At 45.4% G+C, this 18163-nt stretch overlaps 1 protein-coding gene and 1 pseudogene across 2 annotated transcripts; one reads left to right on the forward strand and one right to left on the reverse strand.

Moving 5' to 3' along the window:
- Positions 1-932: 932 nt before the first annotated feature.
- On the reverse strand, positions 933-1715 carry LOC125411754 (transcription initiation factor TFIID subunit 9-like; annotated as a pseudogene).
- Positions 1716-3154: 1439 nt separating this feature from the next.
- LOC125411755 (CMRF35-like molecule 3) lies at positions 3155-12259 on the forward strand. Of its 2 annotated transcripts, none has more exons than XM_087909802.1 (4): positions 3155-3319; positions 6149-6490; positions 7369-7483; positions 7804-7997. In XM_087909802.1, the coding sequence occupies exons 1-4, from the start codon at positions 3283-3285 to the stop codon at positions 7823-7825; spliced, it is 516 nt and encodes a 171-aa protein (XP_087765928.1). In that variant the 5' UTR covers positions 3155-3282; the 3' UTR covers positions 7826-7997. The 2 variants fall into 2 exon arrangements, with proteins under 2 accessions (XP_087765928.1, XP_087765927.1); XM_087909801.1 differs by lacking the exon at positions 7804-7997 and adding an exon at positions 9209-12259 and having other exon boundaries at positions 3159-3319.
- Positions 12260-18163: the final 5904 nt, after the last annotated feature.

The following is an 18163-nucleotide window of genomic DNA, read 5'->3' on the forward strand; positions in this document are numbered from 1 at the left end:
TATATATATATATATGACAATTTAAATTTTTATGCATAAAAGTTGATGGAAAACCATTACTAGTTTAGAGATATTCTGATTGAGGGTCCCATTATGGGGATAACAAGAAACCTGGCACTAGAGAAATTCCCAGGAACCCACAAGGTTGACCTCAACTAAGACCCTAAGCAATAATGGAGAAGGTGCCTGAACTGGCCTTACCCCGTAGTGAGATTGATGAATATATTAAATATCACCATAAAACCTTCATCCTGCAACTGATGGAAACAGAGGCAGAGACCTGCAGTGGAGCACTTAGTTGAGCTCCCAAAGTCCAGCTGAAGAGTGGGAGGAGGGAGAATATGAGCAAAGAAGTCAAGACCATAATGGAGACACCCACTGAAACAGTTAACCTGAGCTAATGGGGGCTCACCAACTCCGGTTGGACAGGGAAGGAACCACCATAGGACCAAACTAGATCCTTTGAATGTGGGTGACAGTTGTATGGCTGGGCCATACAATTCAGTAGCACCAGGATTTGCCCCTGTTGTCTGTACTGGCTTTCTGGAACACAATCTCTTTGGATGGATACCTTGATCAGCCTGGATATAGTGGGGCAAGGCCTTGATCCTTCCTCAGAGCAGTTTGCCTTTCCCTCTCTGGGGAGTGGATAGGGGTGCGAAGGTGGGGGGGAGAAGGTGGAGGAATTGGGAGAAGGGGGTATTGGGAACTGGGATTGGTATGTAAAATGAAAAAAGATAGTTTGTTTTCTTTTTTAAAAGAAGTATTTAAAAATAAAATAAAAAGCTTAGAATTTAAATTGTAAAACATAGTAAGTCTACTTATTAAATACCATTTTCTAGAATACAACTTTCAAACATATAACATACTTGTTTGATCTCAGTACAATGGATTCAAGACCAGGTATACATGTTACATGCATCAAGGCTAGATTACAGCTTATCACAGTCGCCACCATCTTTGTAGTCGACAGCATCATCTCCACGCTTTCTTTCAAGCGCGTTTGTGGACTCATTGGCTGTATTTTGTGATACCGTAGTCGTAGTAAAAAGAATGTTTTTGGACCCAATTAATGACGGATTAGCCAGAACATTCTGAACCGCCGTTGCTGTGGGAATTGAAGCTTTCACAGCTGGGGACCGAGAAGAAGGATCTGTACTGTAAACCTTTGTCCTGTGAGGGACATTGGGGTGCCTACTTTAGTTGAGACAGACATGGTTTGTGGAGTTTGTGTGCCTAGTACGGGAGTACTCGGTCTGCTAGAAACTGAACCAGCACATCACCCATGGAACGGTTATTCTTCCTGCAGGAGTAGGTGCCTTTTTCTGTAATGACTGAAACCTGTAGATTGGGATAGTAGAGCAATAGATGTCAGGAAACAATCTAGGATCTGAGTATGGCTTGATCAATGGCAAAGGGGTTTGATTTCTTTGTCTTGCAATATCTAATAAAAGATCTATCCTGAGAGGGGAAGTGAGAGGCTGGTTGACCCGGGACTGGATTGCCAATCCCACATCATCTGTATCAATAGTAGCTTTCTTAGCATGGCTGGGATAAACTTTAGCATCATCTAGAATTGTGGTCACATATCAGAAGGCAAGCTCCAACGTCTGATTTATAACTCTCGGTGCATATTCTGTAATCCCCAGTCCCCTCAGGAACTGTACCATCGTCTGTGCTTCTTCCTGCACGCTTGTGGGAGAAGACATCCCGCCAGACTCCGTGCTACCCGGTGATCAGACCTCTTGGTTAAGTCACCCACATTAATGCACTTCAGTCCTGATCTTGAGGCAAGTTCTTTGCTAGTGTGGTTTTCAGTGTGATTTTTCCAGCCCCTGGTGTACCCATGAGCAGGATGTTTGGAGGGTTCATAGTCCTCCTTCAACCACAGTTGGCACCTTGGCTCACATGCCCAGCATGCTCTCCAGGTAGGAGTCGGAGAGCCTTATTGTCCTTATAATAGGTAATGAGACCATCCTAGATTAAGATCCTTTTCTGTAACAGTTTACTGTCCTGGCTGCAAAGTCTTTAAAACTCCCCTTGCTCATCAGGATCAATCTTCCTTCCCCTTGCGCCTGGGTGTTCTGGGACAGTTTCAGCCAGAAGATGGCGGTGTGGTTCTTAATCTTTCCTTCAAGAAGTATCTTATGGACCTCAGTCTAGGTTTTAGAACTGCCTACATTCAAGGTTGGTTGTCTCTCCCCATTCAAACTTCTCTGTACACAGCCTCACAGAGACACTTCTAGGGTGGTCTCCTGGGTGATTTCAAATCTAATCAGGCTGACAATGAAGATTGGCCATCATAAGCATTCCCCTTGTGTGCCTGTCTCTGTCTCTGCCTGTCTCTAACTTTGTCTCTGTCTCTCTTTGTGTGCCTGTCTACTTAAAAACTTTCTCCATGAATTTGATGCCAGGGATACACTGTATCAATATCTATCCATACAACTGGACCTCTGGATTTAAATCAACTGCAGATTCCCTCGATTTGGGAGGCTGACACTTGAGAGAGAGAGAGAGAGAGAGAGAGAGAGAGAGAGAGAGAGAGAGAGAGAGAGTCTGTAGTCAACTTGGACTATACAGCAAAACTCTGTCTTAGAAAAACCAAAAAGGGGTTGTAGATTCAGCTCACTTGGTAGAGTGCTTGAAACCTTCAGTATTCAGACCTTCATAAAACTGAGCTTGGTGGTGGAAGAAGTTCAAGGCCAGATTTAGTTACATGAGACCTTGTCTCAAACCTCTTTCTTGGAACCAGCACTTGGGGCTCTAGTAGTGTTGAGACAGGTGTCCCTGGCTGGAGAAATCCCTGCTCTGGCGTTCATAGCAGCGCTGCCCCAGGCTGAGCCTTTAGCCGCACTTCCCACCATCCTGGGCTTAGCCCGGGATACCCTGCACTCCTCCCTTGCTACTGCAGCCACTCTGTCTTTGACTACTCTCCTCTCCCATGATCCCCTGCAAGTCACTCATGTCCCAGATGAGAGGAGGAGTTTGCTGCATTCTGTATTTTTTTATCTGCCACTGCTGTCCTGTCTATCTGCGTCTCCCCTCGGGAGTCCCACCCATCTTTCAAGTTCACATCTATCATAGCATCTGTCTAGTGGAGGAAGTTCTCCACTCACCCAGCTGTGCACATGCAAGGACTCGGTCTTTTCAAATCCTCTTTTTTAAAATATGCAAAATTGAGAAATTGTTAAGGAAGTGAATGATTTAAAGAAAATTCAAGCTGAGCTTCAAATCCTTGCAGGGTGTTCTGTCACCACCAAGGACAGCAGAGAAGACAGGATCATGTGGCTGCTCCCTGCGCTGCTCCTCTTCCTCACAGGTAAGTAGCTGGGGCTTTAAGACGGCACAGTGAGTTCAAGGATAGTCTGGTCTACATAGGGAGACCTGTCTCAAAAAGCAAAAGAAACTGATAGAGTGCAATGTAGTGATACTTCATTTATATTTTAATGAATAAAGTTTCCCTGAAGATCAGAGAGTAAAACAGCCCCACTGGTCAGCCTTACAGACCAGGGGAAGGTGACACACACCTTTAATCCCAGTAGACACACTAGTTTGCCATAGAAACTGGGCAGTAGTGGTGCACGCCCTTAATCCCAGCCCTAGAGAGGAATATAAGACTGGAGGAGACAACTCTCAGACACAGTCTCATTCTGAGGATTTTTGAAAACAGGATCGCCATTACAGACTGAGATAGAGGTAAGAGCCAGTGGCTGGCTGTTTTGCTTTTCTGACCTTCATGCAAGCTTTATTCATTAAAATACAATAAAATATCACTACAGTACCATGTGGCATTTGCACTTGTGTGTACAGAATGTGGCAGTCAGATCATGGTAGCTGGCTTCTGTCACAAGCATTTGCCATTTCTCTGTACTAGAAGCATCTGACGTCTTCTCTATTCTCTATTCTGTTCACTACTTCTCTGAAGTCAACTTTTCCTCCTTTTGAAAAAAGTATGTCTGTGAGGTGAATGCATGTCTGTATGTGTGTGTTCAGGTACATATGTGTGGGTACACATATGGTGTAGGAGGTCCTTCTGTCTATTCGTTGCTCTCATTGGTTAATAAAGGAACTTCTTTGGGCCTATAGCAGAGCTATAGGGGAACAGAGCTAGGCGGGCGGGGCGGGGAACAGAACGGAATTCTGGAAGAAAGAAACAGAGTCAGGGAGAGAAGCTATGGATCCTCTCTGCCTGAGATGGACGGTGGTTACAATTTTACCTGGTAAGCCACTACCACGTGGTGATACACAGATTAATAGAAATGGGTTAAACTAATATGTAAGAGTTAGCCAATAAGAAGTTAGAGTTAATGGGCCAAGCAGTTATTTAATTAATATAGTTTCTGTGTGGTTGTTTCGGGGCTAAGGTAGCCAGGCAGACAGGACAAACAAGCGGGCCCTCAATCGATGAATAGATAAAGAAAATGTGCCACATTTTACAATGGAGTACTATTCAGTGGTAAAAAACAAAGACATCTTGAAATTTGCATGCAAATGGATGAAACTAGAAAAAAAAACCATCCTGAGTGAGGTAACCCAGATCCAGAAAGATGAGCATGGTATGTACAAACTCACAAGTGGATATTAGCTGGAAAGCAAAGGACAACAAGTCTATAGTCCACGACCCCAGAGAAGCTAAGTAACAGGAAGAACCCTAAGAGACACATACATAGATCCCCCTGGAAAGGGGAAATAGACAAGATCTTTTGAGAACTGTGTGCTCCATTTATTGCTCATGTGTGTGTGAGTGTGAGCATGCGTGCTTGCAGGCACACCTGCACACGGGTATGCACGCATACGAAAGCCTGAGGTCAAGAAACTGGGTGTCATTCTTTAATTGCTCCCCACCTTTTTTAAAATATAACTTTGTTTTTGACATAGGGTTTCACTGCATTGCTCTGGCTGGCCTACAACTCTTTATGTAAACAAGGCTGGCCTTGAACTCACAGAGGTCTGCCTGCCTCTGCCTCCTGGATGCTGCAATTGAAGCATGTACCATCATGCCCTACTCCCACCTTTATCTTTTGACATATGGTTCCTCACTGAAACTGAAGCTGTCTTGGATGGCCATGAAGTTTTCAGGATCCCCCGTCTCCTCTGACCACCTCTGTTGGGCTGCGGGGACACGACAGCACTCCTGACTTTGTACATGAATGCTGGGGACACAGACTCAGGTTCTTCATGCCTAGGCTTACACGGCAGGCGTTTCGTTGACTACCCCATCTCCACAGCCCTCAGCAGATCATTTTCAATAGGATTATGATTGCTGTTAGACTCTTTGAGCTGAATTCGTGCTCATATAGTCTGGAAATTGATCTCCTGTCAGATGCAAAGTCTGAAAAGATGTTCTCCCCTGCTGGAGGGTGTCTCTTCGCTCTGTTGGTGGAGTCCTTTTAGTTTGAAATAATTACATTTAGCAAATTTTGCTTTTTTTACTTGTGCCATTGGGAACATATGTTGTTGATGTTGAAGCCAATACTCTGAAGCTCTTCTTTTAACATTTTAAGCAGGTTTTTGTTATTGGTTGGTGTTCTGCATGCTATGTAAGCTCCCCACCTACTGAGCTGCATCTGCAGCCCTTACTGGGAGCTTTGGAACTCAGATTTACATGGATCTGAAAGAGAGAACAGGGTCTGTGTGCTGTGGGCTCTGTACCATACGGAGATCAGACTAATTGTTGTCATTTAAGTCAACTTCCAAGGCATTCATCCAGGGTGGTCCCCTACAGAACCCATAGAGACTGTGGACTACCTGAGGTGGCCTCTGCATGGCCATAGGATGTGGTTCTTCAGATGGACCTCCTGAGGGTCATGGGTACTGAAATGAAGGCAGGATCACGTCCTGTGTTTCCTCCATGGAAACACAAAGATGGTTGCAAAAAAGATCCTTTGAAATTACTTTTATTGGGCATTACGGCATGAAGAGGGGAGGATGACAGGAAGCCGTGATTGCTCAGTGTCACCATTTTAGCTTCTGAGACCCCTAACTAGGCTCTTCTGCCAAGTGTTGAGAACTTGACCAAGAGAATGATCTTGGGAAAGGGGTAGCCCTTCATTGATTGTTGTTGCTGAGTCGTGTCTCTCTTTGGAATTGGCACTGTGCTCTCCCCTTGGAGTGGGAGATCAGTGGTTCATGAGTTTATATTATCCAGGCTGTTCCACTGCTCAGGATGCAATCACAGGTCCAGACATGGTGAGCGGTCAGGAGCAGGGCTCCTTGACTGTGCGGTGCCCATATGATTCCTCCTGGAAGAATTACAAGAAGTACTGGTGCCGAGGAGCTGATTGGAGCGCATGTGAGACTCTGGTTAAAACTGATACATCGGAGAAGTTGGTGAAGATGGACCGAGTGTCTATCAGGGATGACCAGACAGACTTCATCGTGACAGTGACCATGGAGGAGCTGAGGATAAGCGACGCCGGCATTTACTGGTGTGCAATTGAGAGAACTGGATATGATCCCTGTTTTAAAGTTAATGTGACTATTGGCCTAGGTAAGAAAAAAAAATTCCAGAATATCATGGCTGGTGTGAGGATTCAGGGACCTTGAACTCATTGCTGTAAAATCTGACTGGAGAAAGTAAACACACTTTACTCTATTGGTCCTGTTTTCTACCGGGATACAAGGTGAGGTGGGGAGGCCTTGTCTTCCCACCCCCACATGTGTGCCTTGCATGTTCTCCTTGCACAGATCTGGGAACTGAACTCAGAGCCTCATGTGTGCTAGCCAAGCACTCTACCACTGAGCTAAACTCCCATCCTGAGACACCCCCCCAACCTCTACCCCTTTAACAATAAATAATAAAGGAAACCACAGAAACTCACTCCATTTCTGGTTAAGATAGAGTTAAGGATCAGATTAGTTTAAACAACTACAATCAAGAAAATAGACAAACTTGGGGTGGAGAGACGGCTCAGTGGTTAAGAGCACTGGGTACTTTTCCAGAACTGGGTTCAGTGCTCAACATCTTAGAGAAACTCACAGTCATCTTCAACTCCAGTCCCAGGGGATCTGATGGCCTCTTCTGGTCTCCATGGTCACCGCAAGCACATGGTACACATAGGCATGGGCAAGCAAACACCCATCCACATATAAATAAAGATTTTTAAAAAATAGATGAAACATGCAAAACTGAAGTTCTGCTTAGTGCACAACAGACAGCAATGAGCGAGCCCCGAGGAAGCGAGTGTCGAGGGGGGGGGCTGCTGCTCTGCCCTGTACATCATCTTTCTTTAGGAAGGACTTAGTGTAAAGCTTTGGATGGTGACTGCAGAGAAAGCTGTTTAATTCCTAGTGAGAAAAGCTTTAGGCCATGCCTAGAACTGGGCTGACCTCAGGAGCAGTGACCCTTGTTTATGTTTATATCTTTAGCCCCAGAAATTACAACTGTAATATTAACAACCATGGCTCCAGTTCTGACATCCACACCGTCAACCACCGAGAGCATTGCCAACCATGGAGAGATTCAAACCAGCACCCTCACTTGGTAAGCAGAGCTGGACTCTGGCATCTCTTTCCCAATGGGGTATCCTATGGCCTCTTGCCTGGGTGTTTGGCTCCAGACAAAACTCAAGATGCCCAGGACTCCTAGGACCCACGAAAACAGTTAATTTCTAGCCTAATTTATCCTAGCATTACATGGCTATATTAATAACTTTTAAAAAGTCTCTTATCAGAATACCAGATTGGCCTGGTCATTTTGTAATTTTATTTGCTGGATTCAGTAACTATCTTATAGAGACACTCAGGTGACTGTATTCTCATGACAAAGCCTGAGGTGGGCTCCCCAACCCTTTTACCTTTTAGTCTACCAAGACTTCCCCTCTAAGCCTCAGCTGCAGGAAGACAGCATCTTCATCTGGGTGGCAGAAGAGACTGAGCCTGGACCTCCCCAACGTGTTCCCCACAGAGCAGGACAGAGAGCCACAGTTGAGTCTCCTCTGAATTAGAAGAGATCCCTCTCTAACCACCTTCTGGCTCTAGCCCATAAATAAATCCCATTGTTCTAATGCAACTCTACGAAGGGTCTACGAAGTGCAGAGGAGGAGCATGGGAAACTGAGGACCGCACTGTGACAGTGTGATGCTCGTCACTCCTGAAGGTGTCCAGAGCAATTCCCAGCAGCATACAGCTACCTCGGCATAATTCCATCCCAGCCTGTTGGGGTCAAGTCTCCAGGTCAAGGACACAGCTGAACCACAACCTTCTGCTTCCCGCTACAGTGAAGGCAGGGGTCATCGCTCTTCCTCAGAACTTATAAATACCTTTCTCTCTCCCTTCTACTCTGTTCTTTCTGCCTATTAAATTTTCAGGTAAACAAACATGCCTCAAAGCATTCCTACCTTGTAGTTTCTCTTGAGGATGAGTTTTTAAATTTTCTTTCTCTCCTGGTGCTTTGGAAGTATTTCTGCTAGTTTGTTTTGCAAGTGGATGGAGGGTTAGCCATGGAGAGACAGAGGGTGCGAGGCTCCAGAAATGTAGAGTCCAAGAGCATGTGGAGCATGCACAGAGCGCTGTCCTGTCAGGACATTTGAGGCATGGTCTGCCGAGTGGCAGCTCTTCCATCTTCCAAGACACGTTTGTGCTGACCTGAGACTCACGGAGAACCTGCAGTTGTAGATACTTTCCATGAGCTGAGGATGGCCTCTGGCTGGGCCAAGGGAGAAACCAAGGATGGTCCAAGGAGGAAAATGGACACCTGGGTAGGGGAAAAGGATGACAGAGAGGAGGAGAAGGGGGGATCAATATTGTCAGGGTCTTTGGTCTCAAGGGATATAATAAAAGGAACACGATGTACTGCAATACTAATGCAAATTCATGTGACAGAGCAGAAACAGCCAGCAGCCATTTCTAGACGTAGGATGCCCCAAGTCTCCTAAGTGTGTATCAGGTACCACACAGTGATGATGCTGGGCAGGGCCATCTGGGTGAAGAATGCAGCAGAAGCCAAGGCCAAAAGGTCAGGGGTCAGGGATGCCTTCAACCTGGCTGGAATGGAGACCAGATGAGGAGGACTTCTCAAACAGGGAGGACAGTGGTCAAAGGGGAACTGAGGGACACCAGGCAAAGTTTCCCAGGGCAGGGAGCCCATCCTAGTAGCACCCCACGCTTGTCCTTATCTGACCATTGAAGGATGAGATACAGACACAAGGAAGACAGAGACTTCTATGCCAGGTGACTTCTTACTTTCTGTCTCCTTCGTTTCCCACAGGTTCCTGATGAGCAGCATCTACTTCAACCTCCTGGTCTTTCTGGAGCTGCCCCTGTTCCTGAGCATGCTCAGTGCGGTCCTCTGGGTGAACAGACCTACCTCATAGGTGCTCTGGGACAGGTGAAGTCAGCCTGGGGAAGGTCTAGAGTTCTGATTCTGCGAACAGAGAGAAACACCTCCCCGTATATAGGAAATAATCCCCCTCTTTCTTTTTCTCTCTCTGGTGTGTGTATGTATGTATGTATGTATGTGTTTACACATTGTAGTACATATGTGTATGTAGAGGACAAATTCAGGTGTCATTCCACTATTGTTTGAGACATTGTCTCTCGACAGCCCGTACCTTTGCCAAGTAAGCCAGACTAGCTAGCAGGGAACTCCAGGGACCTACCCACCTCCATTTCCTGTCTTGCCATCCTGAGCACACACAAGTGCCTCAGCTTTAAAACACACACACACACACACACACACACACACACACACACACACACACAAACCACAAAAACCCCATGGGTTGTGATGATTAAACTCATGTCCTTGAAAGGAAGATAAGCATATTATCGACTGAGCCATCTCCCAGCCTAGAAAAGAATATTTCTATGAAGCATACTATGACTCTGGGGTACTGTGGGCTCACCCTCAGACTGCTCCCCACTCCTCCAGCATGGACAGCTGAGGTTCTGGAACCCCTCAGGTTCTCCTTCTCTCAGAACATCCTACTGTGCCTGCCTGGGCCTTTCTTCCTCTGACGGTCTCCAGGGAAGTAGAAAATACAAAGAAAGGTCATGTTTCTTCTTAGGGTGCCAGTTCCTTTAGGATACAAGTCATCCCAAGTCTGTGGGCCACCAGCCATGTGTTTGACCAACTATCTGGGAAATGCAGCCTCACCAAGCGGCATAAAATTTGGCAACTGTCATATTGAATGTGTGTACCTTACAGATGGAACACACTGTATTTTCTTTATAGTCAACACAACCAGTGACTTAGTGCATCCCAAACACAGATGGAGCAGTTGACTAAGTCTCTGCACCGCCTAGTGCGGTTCCCATGGTGTAGCTCAGTCATGGTCCCTGAAGTCTTGGTTCTCCACCCAGGGAGACCAAATGGGGAGTTAACTGGTGAAGGCCGCTGTCCCCTCAGGAATCACAATCCCACACCACTCCGTTGACCCCTTTAGGGCCGGCCTCTGAGTCAGGTCTTTCAGTTTTCCTCCTGTTCCTTCAGAAGCATCCATTCAATATGTGAGTACCAGACACCGTCCAAATACAAGTTTCCAAATGAGAAAGACCTGGTTAAACTCCACGGAGGAGGCTGAAAGCTTCAAGGTAAATTCTCAGATGGAAAACAGTTGTTCCCAGCTCTCCATCCTCAGCTGAGTGCCACGCCCACAACATGGAGTCTTCTCATCCTCTCAGGCTCTGATGCCCACAACCCTAACTCACGCTTAGCACTTTGTGTGGGAAGAGACCCCGTGCTGGCATCTTCTACTTGACGACATGGGTTGGACCTCTAGGGAGTCTGCCTTTGTTGAGAGGTGGCTTTTCATATGTTTCAGGGGTATGGCTGCTGATCAGTTACCCATGTTCCAGTAATTAGCCTTCAGTTCACATTCAGACAAGCAATCCTAACTAAATTCAATGGAAAACACACACAGACACAGACACAGACAGACAGAGACAGACAGACAGACAGACAGACACACACACACACACACACACACACACACACACACACACACACAGAGAGAGAGAGAGAGAGAGAGAGAGAGAGAGAGAGAGAGAGAGGACGTGTACTCAAAAGAATGGCGATGGCCCGTTAGAAAGAGCTGCTGGCACACTCCTTTAATCCCAACAGAGGCAGGCAGATCTCTGAGTTCGAGGCCAGCCTGGTCTACAGCGTGAGTTCCATGACTACATAGAGAAACTCAGTGGGGTCCAGGACAGCCAGGGCTACATAGAGAAACCTTGTAAAAAAAAAGGGGGGGAGTAAAAAGAAAGAAAGAGGTAGGAACAGGAAGGGGGATGAGGACGGGTAATAGCACTAAAAATCACCCAAATTCATTGTATATACTTGTGAATCTGTAAGAGATATTTAAAAATAATATAATAAAAATTAGAGAGGGAGGAGCGCCTCATCTCAGCGTGCCTGCCTTCTTTCGCGGCGGACTTTGTCAGCACAGCATGTTTTACATGTGTGACATTTATTTCCCTTCTGCAAACAGCCCCCGTGGGCTAGTCCTCCGCCCTTCCTATTTGTGTGGATTCATTGCCCGCACAGCTTCTCCTTTTCTCGTTACTCAACTTGTTGCCTTGTTGGCCAACTTTCACCATGACGCAGTTTTGCCATCTTAGAGGGTCCGTGGGCACGGCACTTTTTTCTCCTCTTCTGCTGTGATTGTCTGAGGCTGGAGCCCTTGAAAGTCTGCGGTGGTGCTGAGATTGCCAGGACTCTGCTCATGCTATGGACATAGATCTTTTCTTAAGTCTTCCAGGATGAATGTCCCTGAGCAGAAATGTGAGGTGGACACTCTCCCTGGAGAGTAAAAGGGACAACTGGGGCAGGAAACCAACCAACCAATCACTGAGTACCCTGACTCTGAACCCAAAGCCAGTGAAAGAAACACACCCTGTATCTGAGACCTGAGCCAGGGAAAGAAACATCTTCATACCTTAACCCAGGACCAAAGAATCATTCCCTGACTCTGAAACCAGTGCCAAAGAAATATATTTTATTGTCCCTAGAATCAGAGTCAGTGAAAGAAATATGCCCTGGTCCTAAGATAAGAGTAAAAAAGCTAGAAAGAACCAGAGAAAGAAACACAGTTTGGCCATGAAGTCAGAGCCTTCTCTGCCTCTGACCAACTAAACTAACCAATCGCAGGGAAAAACTAACCAATCCCTCTTCTCCCTGGGAAACTGCCACCCCTAAGAAGCCCTATAAGCCTCTCTGCCTGTTCGATGAAGGGCTGCCATTTATCTCTCGCTGGAAGAGGCTGCTACTCAGAAACTCTCCTGGACTCCTCCTTCCCAAATAAATCTCTTTCTCAAAAGAGTCTTAGGTCATGCTCTTCTTTGGCTGGTGCAGAATAGAAGAACCTGGCTGGGACATCCGGTAGGGGACTAAGCTGGAAATCCTTGCTAAGATGCTCACTGGGGGCATTGGGGGGGGGGGGGATGTGCTGAGCAAGGCAGAGCCGAAAAAAATAACAACCTTTAGCTGGAGCTGGAGGAGACTGTTACATTTCTACGGGGGCTACCTCTTTAGCAGAGTGTTTGCAAAAGAAGTAACATCTTGGGTCTAATAAGCTGAATAAGCTGATAGCTCTGCTAGGCTGTTTCCTTAAGGGAACAGAGAAGAGCTCATCTGCAGCGGCTCTCCAGGAGAAGTACTGTCCTATTGCAGCTCTACCCTTCCAGAACTGTCCTATTGTGGCTCTAAGTATTTCCTGGCTTCTTGGTAAGTCAGGATATCTCTGCAATTCCACAGCTTTAACACACTCCCCTACACTCCCTTCTCCCCCAAACACTCCTGATCTGGCACAAACAGATCATGAAGAAACCACACAGCCCACTAATCCATCTTCTTTGCCACCCACATCAGAGGCAACCAGAATGTAGCATGCGGGCCTGCTAGTTGGGGTTTCTCCATTTCCCTTTTTTCTGTTTAAACAAAAAGGAAGGTTTTAACTTTAACATAGTAAAATTACATATAACAAAACAGTTATCAAGCAAGAATTACAGTTACAATATTTATATCTACTTTATCTTTTATCATAACTAAGGAAAATTATATCTATAAATTCTTCAACTCCACATCAAAGACTCCAGAAGGATATAATATTACCTATGTAAACTGGAAGTGCATTATAAACAAATTCCAAAACTCTAGAATTGACAGAGATATCTTGCTGCCTGTACAGTCACCCAAAGCTTTTCTGTACTGTTGGGGCATCCATCTTCAGCCTACAGGCCCATATTATACAGCAGACATTTCCATGAAGCAGGAAATTTTAAAGACAGTTCAGTCACTTTCTTTTGTGCCCTGCAGAATATCTCGCAGACTCTTTCATGAAACAGGAACCTGAAGGATCATCTCACCTTTAGGCAAGTTCAGCAGTCCTCTCTCTGCAGATTCTTCATGTACAGTTTATGCATCAGTCCAGACAAGAGCAGTTTCTTACCCAAATGGCTAACCAACTCCATAAGGAGCCTATTTGATGCCCATCTTCCTCAGGAAGTAGCTTGGTGCTGCCAGGAGCAGACGTGTCTCATTGTCATGAAAAGTCCTAAGTTATTAAAACATCTTAAAAGCCATATTCTGTAGTCTTTAAAAGATATGAAGAATGCCTACCTAAAATATATCTATGCACATCTAGAAAATCTAACTAACAGACTATAGACTTGACTATTATAGATATCTATTTACCTATATTTCTTAATTATACGTTACATTTTAAATGAACTACACAATCACAATATCTTAATCAAAAGCAAAAATGTACAGATAACAAGATTGATCTTAAATTTATATCAACAAAGCAAAATCCAATGCAAATTATTCATATCTATATCATATCCCTCTTTAAATGTAAAAGAACATTTATAAACAATATTTGGGAATATGGGCATAGTTTTTTCTCTCCAAACTGCTTTGTGCTGTATGGGGGTGCTGTTAATCAGGTCTTTCATGGTGTATCCTGTGTGCTAGGTTCATCTCAGCAGTTGGGTGGAGTAATTTTTGAAGGGTGTTTATGCCAACCTTTCAGGAGGGCATGGTCTATCATACCATATTAGTCTAGAAGGAATCCACAGGGTCTCATCCTCTGTGAAAACAAAAGAAGAACCTCTTTTCCAAAGCATCACATCCTTGGACCCAACTTCTGAAGTCATTATACCTTTATAATGTCCATGCTGGTTTAGCTTAGCCCATACAATGAAACGTCTCTCTGTACATAGCTCCTTTATAGTCAAAAAATTCAAAGAAAACACAATATACACAGAATCCAAACTCTCTGTGAATTTTTCATTTTTACAGGGCTTATCTTTTAATCTATAATTATCTGTACTCTGTCTCTTTAAAGACTTTACCTTTTTTTAAAGCATTAACTTTATTTTATGACTATACTCTTTTTCTTCTCTCTCAAGCCTACGTAAACTGTGACCCATTTAGAGGTCTTTTATGTCTGAATCTGTCCTATTGTGTATCTGTAATTCTCCACTGTCTTGAAGAGCTGTTAAAATGCTGAGTAGCTTGGTTGCAGCTGCTCCGGATGTTGGCTCCGCCTCTCTCCAATTTCAAAATGGTGGACGTACCATTTCTGCTAGCTCTGGGACTGCCAGGTAGGAGCCACACTCAGCACTTTAACTCTGGGAATGAGCGTGCAGCACATAAACTCTCTTTATCTGCATTACAATCAAATCTGCCATGCAGAGCACTGTGCAGCCTGGAAACATCTCTGTGTATAGTGGTGGGAATCCGCCATGCTCTCCCACCTGCCCAAGCCTGATCCCGCCATCTGCCCAGGCAGGAAGAGCTGAGCCACAGGCATGATCTCAGATACTTTCCTCCTGACTCTGAGTGGGCACAGAAACACCCGGGCCCACAAGTGCCATTGAAAAGCTTCGTAGCCAGAGTTCATGCTGGCAGCATAGCCCAGGAAGCCACATTTTAAAACCACACTTTTTTTTCCCCTCCGCTACAGCCGAATCAGGAAAATCTCTCTTAAAGCAGCTGTGGCAAGCTGCCAACAAACAGAAAAACGCTGTGTTAAACTCTGTATTCTTTTTGAAGCTCTCTCATATTTTACGTGTAGTCAGTTTACCATTGGGCACCACTCTGTTGTATGAGAAGTGGGCCTGCTTTTGTCCCGCCCAGCTAGCTTACTCCCGAAATAATCACACAGAAACTGTATTCATTTAAACACTGCCTGGCCCATTAGTTCTAGCCTCTTATTGACTAACTCTCACATTTTGATTTAACCAATTTCTGCCAATCTGTGTAACACCATGAGGTCATGGCTTACCGGGAAAGATTCTAACTAGTGTCAGTCTCAGGCAGGAACTTTATGGCATCTGCCACACTGCCCTTCTTCCCAGAACTCAGTTCAGTCTACTGCACCTATCTAAGTTCTGTGCTATCAAAAGATCAAGGCAGTTTCTTTATTAAACCAATGAAAGCAACACATAGACAGAAGGACCTCCTACACCACCAGAAGCAACTTGCTACACTGTTATTGGTAACTGAGGTCCATGGTCCCAAGTCTAGCTGCTTCCTATGCCTCAGCTGGTACTGTCCACTAAATATTTGTATTTTGACCACTCTGCTTTATGTCTTTGCCAATTCTATGAGGACACCATCCAAAACTCCAACATAGCAAATTAGCTCAGACCCCATACTATGTAAAACTTCCTTAATCACTGCCTGTCCTCTCAGACTCTTGGTAAGGACCCCTCCCCCAGAAGTCAGCCCCACTGCCATTTTGGACACTTGGGGGATTTCTTGTGAGACAGGATCTGGTCATTCCCTGCCCCCTGGCATGTTTCTTCTCCCTGGAATCTAGAACAGACTTTCTCTGACTCCTATGTGAGCCCTGTGGTTCCAGGTCTTCAAGGCCACAGAACTACTAACCTGGGGGCTGAAAAGGAGAAGAATTGGTGGGAGCCACAGGGTCCTGCCTCCCACTCATGGCCTCCTTCATCTGCAAACAGCTGTATCTCCAGATCTCAGCAAAGATCATCCACATCCTATCTGATTCGCCTTGGAATCTTGTCCTAAAAAAATCGTGTGTGTGTGTAATGGTGTGCACACACACCTACATATGCATGTGTGGGGATGCCATGGCACAAGTGTGGAGGTCAGTGTGTGCGCATGTGTGTATGTATGCGTAATAATGTGTACACACACCTACATAGGCATGTGTGGAAATGCCATGGCACAAGTGTGGAGGTCAGTGTGTGTGTAGTGGTGTGTAAATGCACCAACATATGTATGTTTGGGAATGCCATGGCACAGGTATGGAGATGTGTGTGTGTGTGTGTGTATGTGTGTGTGTGTAATGGTGTGCACACACACCTACAAATGCATGTGTGGGGATATCATGGCACAAGTGTGGAGGTCAGTGTGTGCACATGTGTGTATGTATGCGTAATAATGTGTACACACACCTACATAGGCATGTGTGGAAATGCCATGGCACAAGTGTGGAGGTCAGCGTGTGTGTGGTGGTGTGTAAACACACCAACATATGTGTGTTTGGGAATGCCATGGCACAAGTATGGAGATGTGTGTGTGTGTGATGGTGTGCACAGACTCCCACATATGCATATGTGGGCATGCCATGGTACAAATATGGATGTCAGTGTGTGTGCATGTGTGTATGTGTGTGTAATGGTGTGTAATGTGTGTTTAATGGTTTAATGGTGTGCACACACACCTACATATGCATGTATGGCATGCGATGGCACAAATGTGGAGCTCAGAGAGCAATGCTATAAAATCGGCCCTCTCCTCATCCTTTCCTTGGGTTTCAGGGATAGAACTCAGGGTGCTGGCTTTTGTTTACTCAAGAGTCATTCCACTCACTTACCTTTCTTTTTCAAATCCTTCCTCTACCTTTTCTTAAATTCTTCATCTTCTTCCCAATGTCAAACTGAAGTGGGTCAGTGCTCAGACACATGACAAATGAGCAACTGGTACCACGTGTAGGGGACGGGGTGGGGAGACAGGTTCTGGAGCCAGTGCATCATGGGAGTCCTGAGAATGCTGCTACGATACCGCCAGGTGACCCTGGTATGAGCTTATTCTTGTGATTAAAATTCTTGTTTTATGTGATGTATGGGCTTATACGTATGTTTTGTCTGTGTACTACGTGTGAGCCTGCTGCCCACAGATGCTCGAAGTCAGAGGATCCCTGGAGATAGAGTTATAGATGGTTGTGAGCTGCTGTACAATTGCTGGGAACCAAATCTGGCCCTGAGGAAGAGCCTCAGGAACTTGTAACTGCTGAGCCATCTTTCCAGTTCCTGGCCTGTGTTTTTTTTTAAACAATATTTATTATTATTATTATTATCCGTTGTGCCCAAATTACGAACCCCAGAGAGAGACCACCAGAGAGGCCCAGACTATAATAAGCAAGGTTTAATCAGCATAATACAAACATGTTTGAAACCCATCTTTGACCCCACTGCAGTGAGGTAGAGAGGAGTTGTATCTCCTCTGTGGGGTAAGCTTTCAAAGGCATAACTACAAAGAGACTCTTTGAAGCTGCTTTGGCATGGGTGCAAGGACTTTTGCTCCCTCCCATTTTGCTAAGTCAGCTTTTTCCTTGTTTTTAGAGCATGGCTACTTTTTCTGAGTTAGGCCATCTTTATCAGCCTGTACCAGGTGGCTGGCTTGGTTGAACTAAGTGACCTTGTGCTCGGAATCTCCCGGGTGGGAGAGGGGAAGGCCACTATCTTCCTGGGAAAACATTCTGCTACGAATTTTTTTCTCTCCCCTTCGAGAATAAGGGTTGAGGGTCCTACATTATAATTTTGAATTTGTGCGTCTGTGTGTGGGCATGTGCATGTGTGTGCAGGTGTCCACGGAACACAAAAAAAGGGTGCAGATTCCCTAGAGCTGGAGGTCAAGTGGTTCTGAGCCACCTGGGGTGGGTGCTGGGAACTGAGCTCAGGTCCTCTGCAAGAGAAGCACCCATTCTTTTTTTTACTCTAATTCTATTTATTTATTCATTTATTTCAGGTGTATGGGTCATTTGACTGCATGTGTGTCTGTGCACCATGAGCATGCCCAGTGCCACACAGAGGCAAGAGGAGGATATCAGCTTCCCTGAAACTGGAGTTAAGGATGGCTGTGAGTCTCTATGTGGGTGCTGGGAATTGAACTGAGGTCCTCTGGAAGAGCAGCAACTTAACCACTGAGCCATCTCTCCAGCCCCTGGAATGATTTTTGACAAGG

This window comes from Myodes glareolus, chromosome 9, assembly GCF_982192425.1.
Source record: "Myodes glareolus chromosome 9, mMyoGla1.1, whole genome shotgun sequence".
In the NCBI taxonomy this organism is placed as follows: Eukaryota; Metazoa; Chordata; class Mammalia; order Rodentia; family Cricetidae; genus Myodes; species Myodes glareolus.